We start from the raw sequence: 18,142 nt of genomic DNA on the forward strand, positions 1-18,142 counted from the left end.
TATCACTTGCTCCCATCAGCCAGACATGAAGACCTCATTATTCACTGGGCGCTAAGTACTCAGGAGAGTCTTGTCTGAGTGGTGGGGAATAATTAGCCCCAGACTAACATCAGGTCTGAAGCCACTAAACAAATCCAAAACCAAGACCCAAAAGGAACAAAACGTTTCAGAGTAACTTAACTGTATCTAAGCTAAAGATTTACAGACATACAAAAATCTCCAGCAGGGGCACCTGGGTGGCTCAGTCATTAAGCGTCTGCCTTCGGCTCAGGTCATGATCCCAGGGTCCTGGGATTAAGCCCCGCATCGGGCTCCCTGCTCGGCGGGAAGCCTGCTTCTCTCCCTCCACTCCCCCTGCTTGTGTTCCCTCTCTCACTGTGTCTCTCTCTGTCAAATAAATAAAATCTTTAAAAAAAAAAAAAAATCTCCAGCAGGCTATTTTATAAAAATTGACAAGCTGATTCTAATACTCAAAACAGCATTTGAAAAAGAACAAAGTTAAAGAATTACCACAGCCTGAATTTGGGTCTTTTATAAAGTTATAGTAATCAAAACAATGTGGTATCAGCATCAAAATACAAAAATAAGGCAACAAAACAAAACTGAGCATCCAGAAATAGATCCACAACATACACTGACAAGTGATTTTTGACAAAGGTGCAAAAAGCAATTCAACAGAGAAAGGATAGTTTTCTTCAATAAATGCAACTGAAACAACTGGATATCCACACACACGCCCCCCAAAAGAATTTCAGTACACAATATATAAAATTTAAATCCAGATCAAGCATAGACTTAAATATCTAAAACTACAGGGACGCCTGGGTGTCTCAGTCAGTTAAGCATTTGCCTTTGGCTCAGGTCATGATCCCAGTGTCCTGGGATCGAGCCTGCTTCTCCCTCTCCCTCTGGCCTGCCTGCCTACTTGTGATCTCTCTCTCTCTCTATCAAATAAGTAAATAAAATCTTTAAAAAGAAAATCTAAAGCTACAGAACTTATATAAGAAAACACCGGAAATGAATCTTCGTGATCTTGAGTACACAAAGCCTTTTTAGATATAACCCCCAAAGTACGATCCATTAAAAAAATGGACTTTATCAAAATTAAAAATCTCTGCTCTTTAAAATTCACTTGTGAAGAGAATGAGAAGACAAGCAACACTGGGAGGAAATATGTACAAGTCACATATCTGACAAAAGACTTGTACCCAGAATATACAAAGAACACTCAAGGGGCGCCTGGGTGGCTCAGTCGTTAAGCGTCTGCCTTCGGCTCAGGTCATGATCCCAGGGTCCTGGGATCGAGCCCCACATTGGGCTCCCTGCTCTGTGGGAAGCCTGCTTCTCCCTCTGCCCCTCCCCCTGCTTGTGTTCCTGCTCTTGCTGTCTCTCTCTCTGTCAAATAAATCTTTAAAAAATTAAAAAATAAAAAATAACACTCAAAACTCAGTAAGAAAACAACCTAGTTTTAAATATAGGCAAAAGATAGGAATAGACACTACAACAAAAAACACATTTGGATGGTAAATACACATGATGCTCAACATCATTAGTCATCAGGGAAATGCAAAGTAAAACCACAATGAGATACCACTACATATCCACACAAATCTAGGTTCAAATTATAAAGACTGACCAAACCAAGTGTAGACAAAAGTATGGAGTGAGCTGAAGCTCTGGAACAACAATGCAAAAACAGTCAGTAGGATTCTTAAGAAGATAAACATACACCTACCAAGTGATTCAACCATTCCTCTCCTAGGTATTTACCCTAGAGAAATGCAAGTGTAGGTCCATATAAAGACTTGAACATGAATGTTCATAGCAATTGTATTTGTAGAGCCAAAAACTGGAAACAACCTGAAAGTCCACCCACAGGCGACTCATAACAAATTGCAGTATATGCGTAAGTGAAATACTACTCAAGAATGAAAAAGAATGAATTATTGGTACATGCAACATAGATGAATCTCAAAATAATGATGCTGAATGGAAAAAGTGAGATTTAAAAAGTACCTACTGTATGATTCCATTTATATAAAACTCAAAATGCAAACTGATATACAGTGTCAGAAAGCAAGTCAAGTGGTTGTAGGAGGAAGGAAGCTGAGAAGGGGCACAAAGAATATGTATATTTTCACTTATCTTGACTGCAGTGATGCTTTCACAGGTGCACACATGTCAAAGCTCATGGAAATTACACTTTAAATATGTATGGTTTGTTGTATGTCAATTATATCTGAGTTAAGCTGTTAAAAATACCAAGCAGCCCAGCCCAGCACAGTGCTTATATATGTCAAGTAGTTATTATACAGCATTGCCAGAACTGATCTGATCATAATAGAATCAGCATCATACTTCCTTTTAAAATTTTCATTCCAGCATGCAAAAATCAAAGTACCATGATTAATTTGTGGCCTTGGTTCAGAATGCAGTTAACACAGTGCTAAAACCTTTAATCTGGTGGTCTTATCAAATATTCTATCTATGATGTTGCTCTACCATACAGAAGTATCTCATACTAAATACAAAGCTGTGTTACCTAAATAGGAAGCACCTAAAGGGTCTCTTGCAGTCTGAAAGAGGACGGGCTCATGGACAGAGGGTGTTGCCACATCAACGGTAGTCCATGCCACACTGTGTGAAGACCCACAAGCCACTCGCGTGATCTTCTGGCCTTCTAAGCCTTGTACAAGCGTAGGCTTTCTATTAACTGTGGTTGTGCCATTGCCCTGTTGGCCGTGGTCATTATCCCCCCACGCATAAACCTGTTATAGGGAACAAAAACAGAATTTTTCAACATTTGAGAACATTTTCTTTAAATTCACTTCAAACTTCTTTCCAATAACTATAAATAAGTATTTACTTAATATCAATCCAATGAATTCATCTGTTCTGTTTTGTTTTAGGAAGCAGGGAGATTCTCCTCTTCAACTAAGTTCAATACTTATTTTTTCCTTTATTTTGCAAAGAAAAATGATCAAAAACAATATGCTCACTTTTCATGTAATTCACTTCTTGGCTTTACAGAATTAGAAGGAATAATTCATTTTTAATTCATTTTGATTAAAAAACAGTGTGCTCTTGTTACGATGAGCACTGGGTGTCATATGTAAATGATGAATCACTAAATTCTACTCCTGAAACCAATATTACACTATATGTTAACTAACTAGAACTTAAATAAAAATTTGAAAAAAAAAGTGTGCTAATTTGTTGTCATAAATGAATTTGTAAAATATAACATGAGCCTGTCATGATATGGATTCTCAAAACAGAAGAATGACTTCATTTCTAAAATGACGTACATGTATCTCCCCATCGGTTATCCATTTCTAAAGTAAAACACTGCTAATACCTTAGCAGTAGGAGCACCTTCAATGACAATAATCTTTTCACCATTCCAGGTGGACTTTAGAGCAGGAAAGCCTACCACTTTACAACATCTGTCAGTCAGCAACTCTTTAATTTACCAGGTGTCCCTGCCTACGCTGACAACTGGGCAGATACACACAAGAACAAAATGGGCACAGCCCATCCTCCTGGTTCTTTAAGTACTAAGACTCATTTCATTTCATCATGAATTATACTTTTGACGCAAGGACTTGTCACCTCAGCTTACCTGCCCTGCATCTGTGACTGCCAGGCAATGCAGGGCCCCGACGGCCACATGCACAATCTTCTTCCCTCTCAGCCCTTCCACCACCTGTGGCTTCCGCACATGCACATCAGAGCCGTGGCCCAATCTGAAGTAATCCCCCTTCCCCCTGCAAGGAGATCAACAGTGTGCATTTTCATATATGGTTATCGTCTGGCAATGTTCCATCAGGAAAACACTCATTGTTTACAGCACTAGAGCCAGCTCACTAACATCACACACGGTGCCCAGGGTCTCTGAAATTATGTTATAAAACAGTATATCATTAATTCAAATTAATTCATTAATTCTATAGCAAGATCCTTAATGTGTGTTGTATACACTTAAGTTACTGATATAGGTTAATTCTTCCTCAAGCTGTCTCTGAGTCACAATACTCAAGCTAAGGCCCATCACATTGTCACAAGGTCAGCTGGATGCCCCACTCCTTTTAAATTTAATAAAATAAGCTTTCACAAGAGAGACATGAACTTTTTCAGGATCAAAGAAATCAGAAGTCTGCTTTCTGCCAGTTGATCACTAGGCTTCTGGCATGATAAGAAAGAAGAAACCGGGGCGCCTGGGTGGCTCAGTCGTTAAGCGTCTGCCTTTGGCTCAGGTCATGATCCCAGAGTCCTGGGATCGAGCCCCGCATCGGGCTCCCTGCTCCGCGGGAAGCCTGCTTCTCCCTCTCCCACTCCCCCTGCTTGTGTTCCCTCTCTCACTGTGTCTCTCTCTGTCAAATAAATAAATAAAATCTTAAAAAAAAAAGAAGAAACCTTCTACGTAAACCTCACCTAAACAGGGAAGACAAGCTGGGCTAAAATTTCTCTAGTCTTCTTTTCCAAATGACCCACTTACAAGAAAAATTTCTTATTATAATATTGTCACTAATCCCAACTCGAAATAAATAAAAGAAAAAAGATGTCTGGATATAAGAAAATGAAGGTTAACCATTCCTCCAGGGTGGGCATGGATTATAGGGCAGAGGCCCACCACTGTCTCACATGGACAGACACACTGATGGGTGACAGAGTTTACATACCATGTCCACACCACTCCTGACTTGGTGAGAGCCAAGGAGAACTGAGCTCCGCATTCAATCTGGCACACTCCCTGTCCATTCAGTCTCTCAATGTTCTGGGGAATGTTACAGCCTTCACTTCCTCCCCGGCCCAGTTTTCCAAAGTCACCATCACCCCAGGAAAATACCAAACCTAGGTTTAAAAAATGCATACTTCAGGGCAGTGCTTCATGATGTTCCTACCCACCCAGAAACACAGAGTCAGGCAGGAGCTCACCTTCATCAGTCAGAGCCAGGGTCTGTGCATCTCTACTTCCACATGCAACCTGGATTACTCTGTGACCAAGAAGGACTTTCACCTACTCAATTACAAATTTAAAAACAGAATCAAGCACAGGCACTGAGAAAACAAGGGAAATTTTTTCCATAGACTGAAAGCCAATAAAGCACACGTCTTTATGAACTTTCCTAGACTCGAAGCTTATCTTCTCTTGAAATCAGCAGATGGTAAGCTTTCTGTAAGCAACAAAAATGTGTATAATCACCATTTTGGGCTTCAGTTGTGTTGTATTATCCCCATGTCCCAACCGGCCGTACTCTCCAAGGCCCCAGGTGTATAGCTCCCCACTGGACGTGAGGGCTGCACTGTGTGAGCTCCCACAGGCAATATCCCGGATACGCTTGGTTTTCAGGGCCTCTATAAGCCGTGGCTTGTCACAGTTCCTAAAACAAGATTAAATAATATTCCCTATAATCAATCCAGTCTTTTTTAAAGAAGAAAAAAAGGACATCTACACTGGTCCACATCTGTAGATCAACTTAACTATCAAACATTAAAACAGATCATGAGGCCGAATCACATTCATAGATATTTTTAACAAATATATTTTTAGGTTCCATTTTCAAGAATGACCTATCTTATTTAATTTTCTACAAAATAACTACCAAAGGATATTCACTATTATCATCAGTAACGTTTCTTATTAGCAAGTAATGAAGAAAATATTCTTACATTCTGCTGAAGTGTCCAAGTTTGCCATCATCACCTTCACCCCAGGAAAACACTTTCCCATCAACAGTTAAAGCCGTAGCATGTCGGCCACCTGTAATATTCACACAGATACGGGCTGCCAAATTTGGTTTACAAAAAGTTCACAGCATTATTACTTTACTCTGCCTGGCATGCAGCATTTGTTCAATGAATACGCATTCAATAAATGAGTAGATAGGATCAGCATTTCAGGGTGAAAATATATAAAGTCAGTGAACTTTTATTAAATTACAAAGTTTAAATCCTAGAATGAATTTTACTTGCAAAGAAGAAGCAAAATAGTGCCATGTTTAATAATGAGGTTCCTGTTATGTTAAATATATAAAAGATCAAAATTCAGGTGGAAAAAAAGTAAAAATAAGTACATTTATGATTAGGGAAATTATCAAATGCACTGGCAATTAAGCTTTAGAGAAATGTACACCAACTGTGGAGTTATTTAAGCAAAAGCACCATCATTCACAATTAATGCATTATACCTATTCTTTCATGGTCATGCTCTTCCCCAGTGGGGACCATTCTCCCAGCCCATCTACTCTGCCCCAAGACTGAAGAGCACTATCTTTACTGGCTTTTTCTCTCTGTCACCTGTGTCCTGCCAACTCCTGGGCTCCCAGTCCCCCAAACCATTCATTCTGCCCTATTCTTTACCAAGAGAACCCACACTAATGAGAGTAACAATGTGCTCAGCTAAAAACTATACTTCCCAGAGTCCCTTACCCAGAGAAGATGGTGACAGAGATCCAACAGAAGTGAGAGAGGCTTCCTGAAAAGCGCTTTATTTAGAGGGGCTAAGTGGGCTGGAGGACACATCTGTCTGTGCTCACCTAGACAGAGCTGCATGGTCATCTGTCAACGAAGGTGGAAAGAAGAGCAAGCCTGTGCTTGTGCTCCTCATGGGCACAGAGCTACCATACTAGCCCTGGACCCCATCCCCAGACTTTTACAGAGAAGAAAAGTAAAATTCTATCTTGCTCAAGCCACTACTGTTTGGACTTGCTTTTATATGGGGTTAAACCTAAACCTATTCAGTGCAGGCATGAACTGAGTTTTGTAACTAATTTATTAGTTCCATTCCTGAAAGGCCTAGCATAGTGCTTCGAAATAATTCTCAGTAAAGGTTTCCTAAATTGAGAGAATGTGATTTGTTTTCAAAGAACCTTTCTTATCACTGGGGTTCACAGACACTTTGGAAATCTGATGAAAGCTACAGCCTCTTTCACCAGAAAAATAACACGTATTTAAGCACAGAACATGATGATTTCAAAGATGCCATGAACCAAAGACCATAGCTCCGAGACTGAAAACCCACACCTTGGAGAGGGGTAGTCCCTACACACCTGGAATGCCAACAACTGCTGATCTCTAAAAAGCCTCGTGTAGCAAAATAATTAAATTCTAGACCACCTGGAGATTTACATTATCCAACTTTTATTCTTAATAATTAAGTAAACTTGAAAAAGAATACACCCTAGGGAAAATTATTTAAAGGCCATAATTATTTGCAGAGCACGAGCAACAGGTTTATCTGCGTATGAGTGCCAACTCTGGCCTGGTACCTGAATGAACGGCCACCTTCTTGACCACATAACTGCTAAGAGCTGTAATCTGCCGAGGGATGGGCACAGTCCCGCTAGAGATGCCTAGCCCCAGTCGGCCATTTGTGGCTTCTCCACAGGCATATACCTTCCCTTCCACAGTCACTGCAAAGAACAAGAGCAAGGACAAGACTCACTTTTCACAACATAACAACTATGTTTTTGGTGGTAAGCATAATTTATAAAAAATTTTGGGTATAAGAATAATCATACCTGCAAACAAACTTTTAGAACCACCAGCCACCTGTACCACATTCAAAGCAGACAGTGTCTCAGAGAATGAAGGAACCTTTATCTAGAACAGGATTTTTTTGTTAAGCAAAAGAAGGAAAAAGATCATTTTATTTATGCTTTTAAAATTACAAGTATCCTTATTAGATGATATAAGAAATTACTGTTTACCAATGAAGTTCTTTTCTCTTAGAGAGATACACTAAAGTATTCTAAGGATGAAAGAATATATTGAGATATACCTTAAATGGGGGGCGGGGGGTGTAAGATAAATAAATAAAATAAAGACAAAAAATGTGACCTTCTACTGTTAACTGTTGAAGCTGGTACAGGAACATGAGGGCTCAGGTCCCTATTCTTTCTACCTGCTATGTTTGAACAGCTCCATAATAAAAGGTGAAAAATAAAATATACATAATGTAAAGATATAACCAAGTATCTGGTAAACTACATCTTATTTCAGGTCTTGTCCTACTCATTCTTATTGATTCTGACATCTCTAAGAAATTATACACTTCAATTTCCCATTGTAGATGGGTGTGACCTAATTTAAAATTCTTTAAGCCCTTGTCTAAGAAACCCTTTATGATTCCTAGAAATTATCAGATAGTCACTACTACAGTGCAAGAAATCTACCCTTCATGTACAAACTCCAACAAAGGGCCATGTGCCTCAGGATCACCTAGACAGCCCTGCACTATCACAACTGAGACTCCCAGATCTTACTGCCCCCTACCCACCTCCAAATGGAGTCTACGGGCCTTAAAACACAAATGCATTCAAGGCTGTTCAAATAAAGATGAAAATTTGTTGTACTTGAAAGGAGAGACTTAAAATGAGTTCTAACTTTCCTTCTCAGCTTCTCAACAATGCAGGTAATAAGGGATTTCATGATGGGTGAAGTTTCACAGAATACTAAAAGGAAGCAGAGACACTCACTGAAGAGAAACTGTTTCCAGGCACTAAAACTTGGAGGTGTTTGTTTTGTGGCTCCTCAGTTAAGAGACACTAAGTAACATAAATAGATACTGAATTCAACTCTAGTTCAAATGCATCATTTGTTGTATCTACTCTTTAAATGATATCTTGCTCATCTTCACACCACTACAGCATTTTTTACACATTATTTTGTTCATGGTAAGCAAAAATGCTTATTGTATTGATGGCAAAATAAATATAATTACAGTCTATAATTTTCATCTATATGCTTGTTGAATCTTTTCAAAAGTGTATTTTCTAGTTTATAGAACAGCAATAATACAACTACATCTAACATGCACTATTTTCCAAGGACAGAGGCTTTAACAGAAACTAAATTTGATAATAATGACAAGTTCACATCGAGAATTTCTTCAGAAAAGTCAATTTAAAAAACAACTTATAGAAGGTAAATAATCATAAAAACCTTAGAAGAGGTCTAATTATTACTGAGCCTCTCTAGGGCAAAGGCACCAGCAAAGCTCCTCCTCAATCATGGGATGACAGGTAACATAGGAACTTCAGGAAGAGGGGGAATACCTTAGAGCCCTTCAGGCCGCCCAGCTGGTCCTTGTCATTCAGTCCCCACACAAACACCTTGGTTCTTATTGTAGCTGCCGATTCCAGCCCTGCAGTCTTCTTTCTAATAAGGCTAACCAAACAAAAAAGACAGAAATAGAGGTCATTCAACATAAAAATATTTTTTTTAACAAAAAGGAAAGCAACCTCAAGCAAGTAAAGTTTGCTGATTACTATCAGAAACTCTTAAAGTTTTGTTTTAATACAATGAAACCTCAAGTAAATACACAAGTTAGTGTACCAGAGGGTCAAAATTTCTAGATACCAGCATGCTACCTTTTAATACTATTATTTAATTCTAGCCTTGTTTTTGGTGGAGACTTTTCTATGACACACTGTGCAGCTCTTTTCTTCTTATACACCAACTTGAACACAACAGCTGTTTTACTGATTCACAGATATTCCCACCCAATGTGTCAACACATATTTACTACAGATGTTAAATGCAGAAAACACTGATTAAATGGTCCTAGGAGTCACCACTGGGCCTGGCATTTTGGCAAAGTCCTTAAACCTAAACATCTGGTAATTTTTTTCCCTCAAAGAACTAATAAAATAGATAAAATCATACAACTTTTGAGGTACTCTAACACAGTTACAAGTCCCAAAGCAAAATGCAATTTTCTTCCTTCACACCTTCTGCCCACCATATAGGCCAGCTGGACTAGAGGTCCCCTACCTCCTTTCTCTCCTGAGAGGCCTGCCCCGTACCCCAAGGCTTCTGAAGCATAACTCTGGCAGCTGGCTCCCACCACCTTGTTCATTCTATCTCCTGACCTGCCCTCAATGGGTTGGAAGTTTAAATGCTTATTGCTAAATTCTTGAACTTGAGACCACCAAGTACATGGGACAGTGCTAGATTTTCTTGGTTGTTAGTTGATACCAGGTACTAAGGAACCTGTGTTTGAGGTTTTTGGCTTTTTATTTGCTTTTGTTCTATTTTTATTAACAAGGATGGACAACCAACGGCTCCAGAGACTAGGTTCTAGATAGGTAAGATTTTTGAACATATATATACTAATGAATATTTATATTAAGGGATCAAAATTTTATGGTCTGGGGATTAAAATGTAGGAAAATCCTTTCATCTGATACCAGGCACAAAAGAGCAAGTATATGTACACTGTAATTACAGATCTTCCTCTACCTACAATAGTATTTTACCTCAATAAACTCATCATAAATTGAAAATATTGTTAAGTTGAAAAGTATTTTAAAAATGCACCTAACCTACTCAACATCATAGCTTAGCCTTGCCTACCTTGAACATGCTGAGAACATTTACATTAGTCTACAGTTGGACAAAATCATCTAACACAAAGCCTATTTTATAATGAAGTGTTGAATATCTCATGTAATTTCTTGAATACTATACTGAAAGTGAAAGTATGGTACGGGTACAGAATGGCTATAATAAGTATATTGGTTATTTACCCCTGTGATTACATGGCTGAGAGCTATATAGCTCGCTGCTGCTGCCCAGTGTTAAAAGAGAGGATTGTACCACATATTACTAACTCAGGAAAAGATCAAAATTCTAAGTTCGGTTTCTATGGAATGTGTGTCACTTTTGCACTATTGTAAAGTCAAAAACTTGCAAGTCAAATAAATCACAGACTATCTATACTTGATATACCCTGTAACACGTTTTTAGTCAAAAATATGTATTGGACACCAAGAGTGATATTCAAGATATGTAATGACTGGTACCACGTAATTATCAACCAGTCAGAATGGAGGCCAGCAGGTCATCAGTGTGGGCATACACCAGTTGTGTGTGTGCTCTGTGGGAGACTGCTGGGACCACTTATTCACCCTGAAATTATTAGCTAATTAAGATCTGACTGGAAAAGAAAAACATTACATTCAAATACCTAGAAATCTTTTGTTAATGTATTCAATTATGTAAAAATTTAATCAATGAGTAAAAGCTCAAACTTTTTTCATTATCTCATATATACATGTATTTATGTATTTGTCCAATTCATTTTCGTAGTTACTGAATAAGTATATACAAACCTATAATACTTTCTCTTGAAAATCTCAATGATTCATTTAAGTGAACTGGTATTTTCCTTCCTTACCATCAGTTTGAATCATAACATATAGTACAACATATATTCTAGATGAGGTAATGTTATATATATTATTTTCTTTTCAGTTTCAATGCAAAGTTTCCAAAATAAAACAGGACAGAATCCAAACCCAAGATCACAGAACCCTAGAATAACCTGATTTATTATCACAGTTGCCACCCATTCATGATTAAGAGAATGTGCTTTAATAGCAGTAAGAGGCAGTCTTTCTAAAAGACTACTTACATCACACTCTAGAAAGCACAAAGGGCAGTGGTCAGAAGAACTCAGCTAGCATGGTACCTGCCTCCTTCGTGTATCTGCAAGGATCAGACTACACCAGTAGGACAACAGTAACACACATAAACTGATTTTGCATAACCTTTGACTTAGCCATTTACTTTTAGCAATTTATCTAGGAAAATACAACTTCTCTGAGGAAAGTGATTATCTACACTGTTTTCTCCTGGGCCATGAACAAGGCTCAGAACAATCCCCTGCATGTAACAGTCCTCCATAAACATCTTAGAATAAAAGAAGCAAATGTGCAGAAACCTGGCAGGTATCTTTCTTCATCCTTGGTATACGCTATTGCCCTGCCAAAAACACCTTTTCTGCCCACCTGGCTTTGAAAACTCTGACTTTTCCTGAAAGTATGCCTTTAGAGGGAGTTTTCCTTGTCCTCCTGACAAATAAATGCTCTTTTGCAGATTATCAAAGGATGGTGCACTTCTCCTTCATGCACTTCCCACAGTCATAAAGCCACTCTGATGTGTATGAGTTTGTCTTATTTTATTGTGCATATTCACCACAGCATTCAAAGGACGTAGAACAGGGTTTAGCCCACAACAGGTGTTCAGTAGATGGACGGTGAAGGAATAAATATGGTAATAGTCATCACTACAGTACTCTTGCAAAATATCAAATTGAGTAAGTAAACGAGAACGTAGTCATAAGATGAAATACTGCCCTCAAGAAAATTACATAACAAAAGACTAATGATATGGGTATTTTGGGGATGAATATTGCTCACAATTGCACAATAACGTGAATGTACTTAATGCCACAGAACTAGACATTTAAAAATAGTTAAGAGGATACATTTTATGTTATGTATATTTTATCATAATAAATTTTAATTTAAAAGCTGACAATAAAATATTTAGCACAGCAAAGAAGACTATAAAATATATACCATATCATGCCATTTCATAGAAAAACACAATTAGAGACAGATAAAAAGAAAACTACAGGGATATATACCAAAATATTAGCTGTGATATTTCAGGTAGAAAAATTAAACATTTTTCTTTTTAATGGTATTTATCTAAATATAATGTTTCTACGTTAAACATTCTCTTAAATTAAATTTTTGAAAACAATTAAAATTTACTACATTCCTGGGTGCATAAAACTACTCTCATTATGAAATATACTCTATTTACTTTTATTTTTATTTTTTTGTTATTATGTTATGTTAATCACCATATATTACACCATTAGTCTTCGATGCAGTGCTCCACGATTCACTGCCTGCACACAACACCCAGTGCTCCATGCAGAACGTGCCCTCTCCAATACCCATCACCAGGCTAACCCATCCTACCACCCCCCTCCCCTCTAGAACCCTCAGAAGAAGATAGCAGGAGGGGAAGAATGAAGGGGGGGAAATCGGAGGGGGAGATGAACCATGAGAGACGATGGACTCTGAAAAATATTTACTTTTAAAAGTGAGAATTTTGGAATGAGCACCACCAATAACAAATGGCTCTCACCTCCCACTGTTGCCTTTTTCGTCTTCTTCCTCTTCATTATCTGAGGCTAAGAAAGGAACTGCAGCCAAATCTTCCTCCTCTGCACGGATGCGTCCCAGCAGGATAAGACCATGGATTTTACAATCAATTCCTGAGCTCCTGCACTGCTTTATAGCAATTTCAATATACCTGTGATACTAGACACAAAAACAGTAAACTACAGACTTTTTAGAATCAAATACATGAGATACTTAAACTGGAGAGCAGCATATTTGAGACATGGAATGTGTGGAAAGTTAGAGCTCTTTTACTTAAATTCTGGAAATATCAAGCAAGTTAGGCAAAATTAACAGTCACTATTGAGTACAGATTAAAAGAAGTCATTGATCACCAAGTATTTCTATCCAAGGCATGGGACTCACATTGATTTTCTTACTAAAATGAAACAGTATGATAGCTTTACTGAATGATGCAAACTTTTCTGTCTTAAAGCTTTCTTGAGGGGCACCTGGGTGGCTCAGTCCATTAAGCATTGCACTCTTGATTTCAGCTCAGGTCATGATCTCAGGATCCTGAGACTGAGCCCCACATCGGGCTCCGCACTGGGCATGGAGCCTGCTTGGGATTCTCTCTCTCCCTTTCCCTCTGCCCTTGCCTGGCTCCCCACTTGCATGTGCACGCACATGGGCTCTCTCTCTCTTTCTGTTTCTCTCTCGGGGGAAAAAAAAAAAGCTTTCTTGAATCAAAATGTATTAGGAAAGAGATTAAATGTCAGGTGGTTCAGAACCTTCATAATTTTTAAAACTAATAAAAATATTTGAATATATGTAAATTAGAGAAAATCATACAAATAGCCCTGTAACACTATCACCTAATTCTAAGTTATCAACATATGAGCAATTTTGTTCATATATGGATTATATTAAGAAAATTCCAGGCAGCATGTTGTTTCAAAACTTCAGTATGTATCACTGAAGTACAGGCATTTAAAAAAAAAAATCCACATTACTATTATCATACCTAAAAGAGTAATTCCTTATATCATCTACTATGCTACCAGTGATTAACTTTTATGATCATCTCATAAACATTTTTCTATTGTTGGCTTGTTCAAATCAGAATGCAACCTCTCCCTGTTATGCCTTTGACACTCATTTGTTAAAGTTGGCTCTTTGTCCTGCAGAATGCCCCACATCCTGTATTTGGCATTTACAGTATTCCTCTATTCCTGCATTTCCTGTGAACAAAGAGTAATTCAGCACGAAGCACACATACTTCCAGCGACTTCTTATTGCCTCAACTGGACCTGATCAAACCTCAAGACCTACTACCTATGATCTCACAGGAAGCACAGGTGGAAGAAAACCATTGGGATAAAAGAGACAAACTAAAAAATGAGTTATTCTACAGGAAAAGAAGACCCAGTTTCCTTCTTTAGCAAGGAAAAACCAAGAGAATTAAGACTTACATGAAGTACAAAGTGCAGGCACATAAACCAACTACAAAAAGATATTTATGTTATAACTGGGAAAATGTAAACACTGGCTGGATATTATATGATATTAAAGCGTAACTGTTAGGTGTGATAATGGCATTGTGGTTACATTTTTTAAGTCCTTGTTACAGATTAATACTGAAGTACACAATATGGATAAGGTCGTATCTCGGACTTGCTTTTCAACATTCTAGGAATTAAAAAAATGGAGAACATATGGAAGGAGAAAATGAAACACAATTGACAAAAATGTTGATAATTGTTGAAGACGGGTCAAAGGTTTGTGGGGGAGTCAGTATACTTTCTATTTTTGGTTATGTTAGAAAATTACCACAATGAGCCATTTTTATAGGAAAGACAATGCTAGAATGTCCACTGGCTTCCCAAGAATGATTAATATTCTAGTTCTTAAATTGGTTGGAGCGATGGAGAGTGGGTCATGAGTTTTCCAATTACTCACAACGCTTCATATTTCTCACATGCATCCTGTATACTACTCCATACTTATCAAATATTATGTAATAAACTGTTCTGAATTGAAAATTTATTGGACTACAATTAATACACCTTTTATGAATGATAATCTCAGCTAGTTACTGATTTCATTAACTCTAGTTAATGATTTAAAGTATAAAAATATTCAGGAGTATAATTAAGACATTAGACAAGCTGCTTTCAGTTGCCTAGCAATGAGTTACCAATAAAATGCACTAAAATTCAATATTATCTTTTTTCAGAAAAACTCAATATTGTCTTTCATTTTAATAATTTACCAGTTTATTCATTTATTAACACCACTGGTATTAATTGGTATATCACAAAATAGTTCAATGACATTTAAGAATGAATGGTGTCCCACAATTCTACTTATTGAAGATTGGAAATAAAGGCCAGATCATCAATTCTTGGACCTGGGAAAAGGAGCTGGTAAATTCCCATAGACTGGACACAAGTTACAAACCTTTCATCCATGAACAAATTAACCTAATGGCTATGTATCAGCTTCTTTTAAGTAACATACTGGCACCACCTTGAACTTGTCTGCCCTTATGTGGGCAGACTAATGATGATGATAATTATAATAATAATAATGAATGGTGAACTACGTTTAATAATTTAAAAATAAACTCACTTATAAAAAACTTTAGATGAATAAAAGTCAATCATTTAATATCCTTATCCACTATCATTGCACCAATTAAATAAGTCCTCATGAGACAATAGTATGGGTGGTATTATTTCAAGTATGTTGAATTTATTAAAATAGTGTTGACAGCTGTGTAGAAAGATTATGGAAAGATCTGAGAAACAGTCTCACTGCTCTGTAATATAGAGGTACTACATAAAAGAACTTTCATTGATTCTCTCAGATAGCATTTTCAAGATTTATAAAAAAACCTGTATTCATTTTGAAAATTACCTTATAACCCATCAAAACAGCTCAGCACTTGATGCCAACAGGTATGAAAACAAAAAAGCAATTTCAGTGTCATATGTGCAGTTAGAAAAAAACCATCACACATTAATAGATACATAATGAAAACAATCCTGTGCTGGATATAAAGAGCAATCTGAAGTGCCTAGTAACAACTTTTGCTAGGAGCTTTACCCTCACTTCTCACTTAAGATAGTGAGAATGAAACTTATTTTGTTTCCTTTCTAAGCTGATCTGATAAATAGCAAATTCAAGTTGTATACCTGTCAAATTTTAAAATACAATTACTTAATTCAGGGGGAAAAATAGGCTCAATGTTAATATAGAGACAGCCAAAAGAGTCATCTCCACTTACCTCTGTGCAGTCATTCAGAAGGGACACTGTGGTGTCAGTGGGGTTAATATTGATTGTCTTTAGTTCAATTAGATTATTTAGGGAATTTCCACCTAGGGGGAAGAAGGGAGATAAAGGAATCAGACAAAGGAGTTTTTATCATATGAGAGAAGATACTAAGTAAACTAATTCAATTACCTGACACCACTACCAGGGAAGGCATGTAGCTACTGTCAGCGGGATCAACTATCATTTTTAATCTATGAACAAGAACATCTGGGAAAATCTCCAAACGAATCCAATGCTTAAAAAAAAAAAAAAAAAAAGTATTCTCAGTTAATAAAATTCAGCCATATTTTAGCTATTAAAACAGTGTCACTAAAGCTTGGATCTACATGAGATTATCCAAATATATGATACGGCCTGAGAGAGAGGAGTATTCTATTCCACTACTTACTTGTTTATTAAAAGAAAGTCTCACTCTAAACCCCAGAAATGATTTGTTTACAGACTCCTGACCTAGGGTGGCCCCTTTATACCCATCAAGGAGTGGGTAATAGAAAATACTGGAGTCAAGATGGAAAAAATAGCCCCTCTCTCCAAGTCTGACCACGAGTTCAGATGATGGGCACCCACACTTGAGTGCAATTATGATAACATTCCAAAGAGCAATACCTATTTGTTCAGATATATTAGAAAAACTGCTCACCAGAAGCAGAATCTGAACTCATACATTTTATGTGGGAGAGTAACAAAAATAACAGCACCCTATTACACTCTCTATCAATTGGTCAGTTAGATAAAATCTATTACATACATCATTTAAAATCTCTAACAATAAAAACTGGATGGTTTATTACTCAGTAGCTTTATAAAAATAATTATGAACTAAAATGTAAAATCAGTACTGACAGGTGCTATCCCAGTATAACTTAGTAGGTTTTTCAAAGTTCATTTTGAAGCTTAAAAGGTAAAGCCATCTAAATAAAAGCATTTCTGGAAGTGTCCCCATGGCACACTACCTTTCCTTGTGAACCAGATGACTGCCAGCAGGGCTCACTGCCATCAATAAGACGAGAAGCCTGGTTCACAGAAGATGACACATTTAGGCTCTTTACCATCCGGGACCAGCTATCCAGAAGCATGCCTGGCTGAGTGCTGTGACAACGCTTCAGCTGTTTTCCAGAACGGCCACAAAATATTGCAGACTGTCCTATTTAATGGTGGTGGAACAGTGTTAATACATGTAGGGCAAAACCTTCCCAACCAAGAAATAAAGAATACTATCTAGTGATGAGCTTCCTGCTTCAAGAAAATAGTAAGTTTTCAAATTAAAAGAAACTAATAGCCTGGGTGGCTCACTCGGTAAAGTATCTGAGTCTTGATTTCGGCTCAGGTTGTGGTCTCAGGATCGTGAGATCAAGCCCCACATCAGGCTCCATGCTGGGTGTGGGGCCTGCTTAAGATTCCCTCTCCCCCTCTCCTTCTATCCCTCCTCCAACCCCCCTTACCCAGGGCTGGCTTGCTCACTCTCAAATAAATAAATAAATAAATAAATAAATAAATAAATGGAACTAATAAATACCTAAAACATCTTCAAAAATCCCAATGTATTTTATACCAATTTATGAAATGAAGTTCATATAATGTTATGATTTATTCTACTTGACTCTCAAGTAACAACAGAGTGACGTATTTCCAGATGGAAGGGTACACAGAAACCGAGGTGGGGGAGATGTAGAGTTCAATAACAGTCCTAACAAAAAACATTCTTATTAAAAATGCTGTTACAGCGGCGCCTGGGTGGCTTAGTCCGTGAAGCATCCGACTCTTGGTTTCTGCTCAGGTCATGATCTCAGAGTTGTGGGATTGAGCCCCATGCTCAGCATGGAGTCTGCTTGGGATTCTCTCTCTTTCTCCCTCTCCCTCCCCCCTTACTTGCACACACACA

General features: G+C 37.7%; 1 protein-coding gene across 7 annotated transcripts in view; it reads right to left on the minus strand.

The window, feature by feature from the left end:
- HERC2 (HECT and RLD domain containing E3 ubiquitin protein ligase 2) overlaps window positions 1–18,142 on the minus strand; it is a 245,212-nt gene that overhangs the window by 70,987 nt on the left and 156,083 nt on the right. For all 7 annotated transcript variants that reach the window (XR_013450354.1, XM_078079011.1, XM_078079010.1 and 4 more), the window contains exons 53-65: window positions 17,214–17,404; window positions 16,390–16,495; window positions 16,213–16,304; window positions 12,949–13,124; window positions 9,060–9,171; window positions 7,524–7,605; window positions 7,272–7,415; window positions 5,674–5,764; window positions 5,207–5,384; window positions 4,939–5,020; window positions 4,683–4,854; window positions 3,623–3,767; window positions 2,543–2,768 (exon numbers count right to left, since the gene is read on the minus strand). Coding sequence is in view for 6 of the 7 variants with exons in the window: in XM_078079011.1 (XP_077935137.1) it covers window positions 2,543–2,768; window positions 3,623–3,767; window positions 4,683–4,854; window positions 4,939–5,020; window positions 5,207–5,384; window positions 5,674–5,764; window positions 7,272–7,415; window positions 7,524–7,605; window positions 9,060–9,171; window positions 12,949–13,124; window positions 16,213–16,304; window positions 16,390–16,495; window positions 17,214–17,404 (1,797 nt within the window). In the remaining variant the exon portion in view is untranslated. The remainder of the gene's footprint in view (window positions 1–2,542; window positions 2,769–3,622; window positions 3,768–4,682; window positions 4,855–4,938; window positions 5,021–5,206; window positions 5,385–5,673; window positions 5,765–7,271; window positions 7,416–7,523; window positions 7,606–9,059; window positions 9,172–12,948; window positions 13,125–16,212; window positions 16,305–16,389; window positions 16,496–17,213; window positions 17,405–18,142) is intronic.

The sequence above is a fragment of the Halichoerus grypus genome, chromosome 8 (genome assembly GCF_964656455.1).
Source record: "Halichoerus grypus chromosome 8, mHalGry1.hap1.1, whole genome shotgun sequence".
Classification (NCBI taxonomy): domain Eukaryota; kingdom Metazoa; phylum Chordata; class Mammalia; order Carnivora; family Phocidae; genus Halichoerus; species Halichoerus grypus.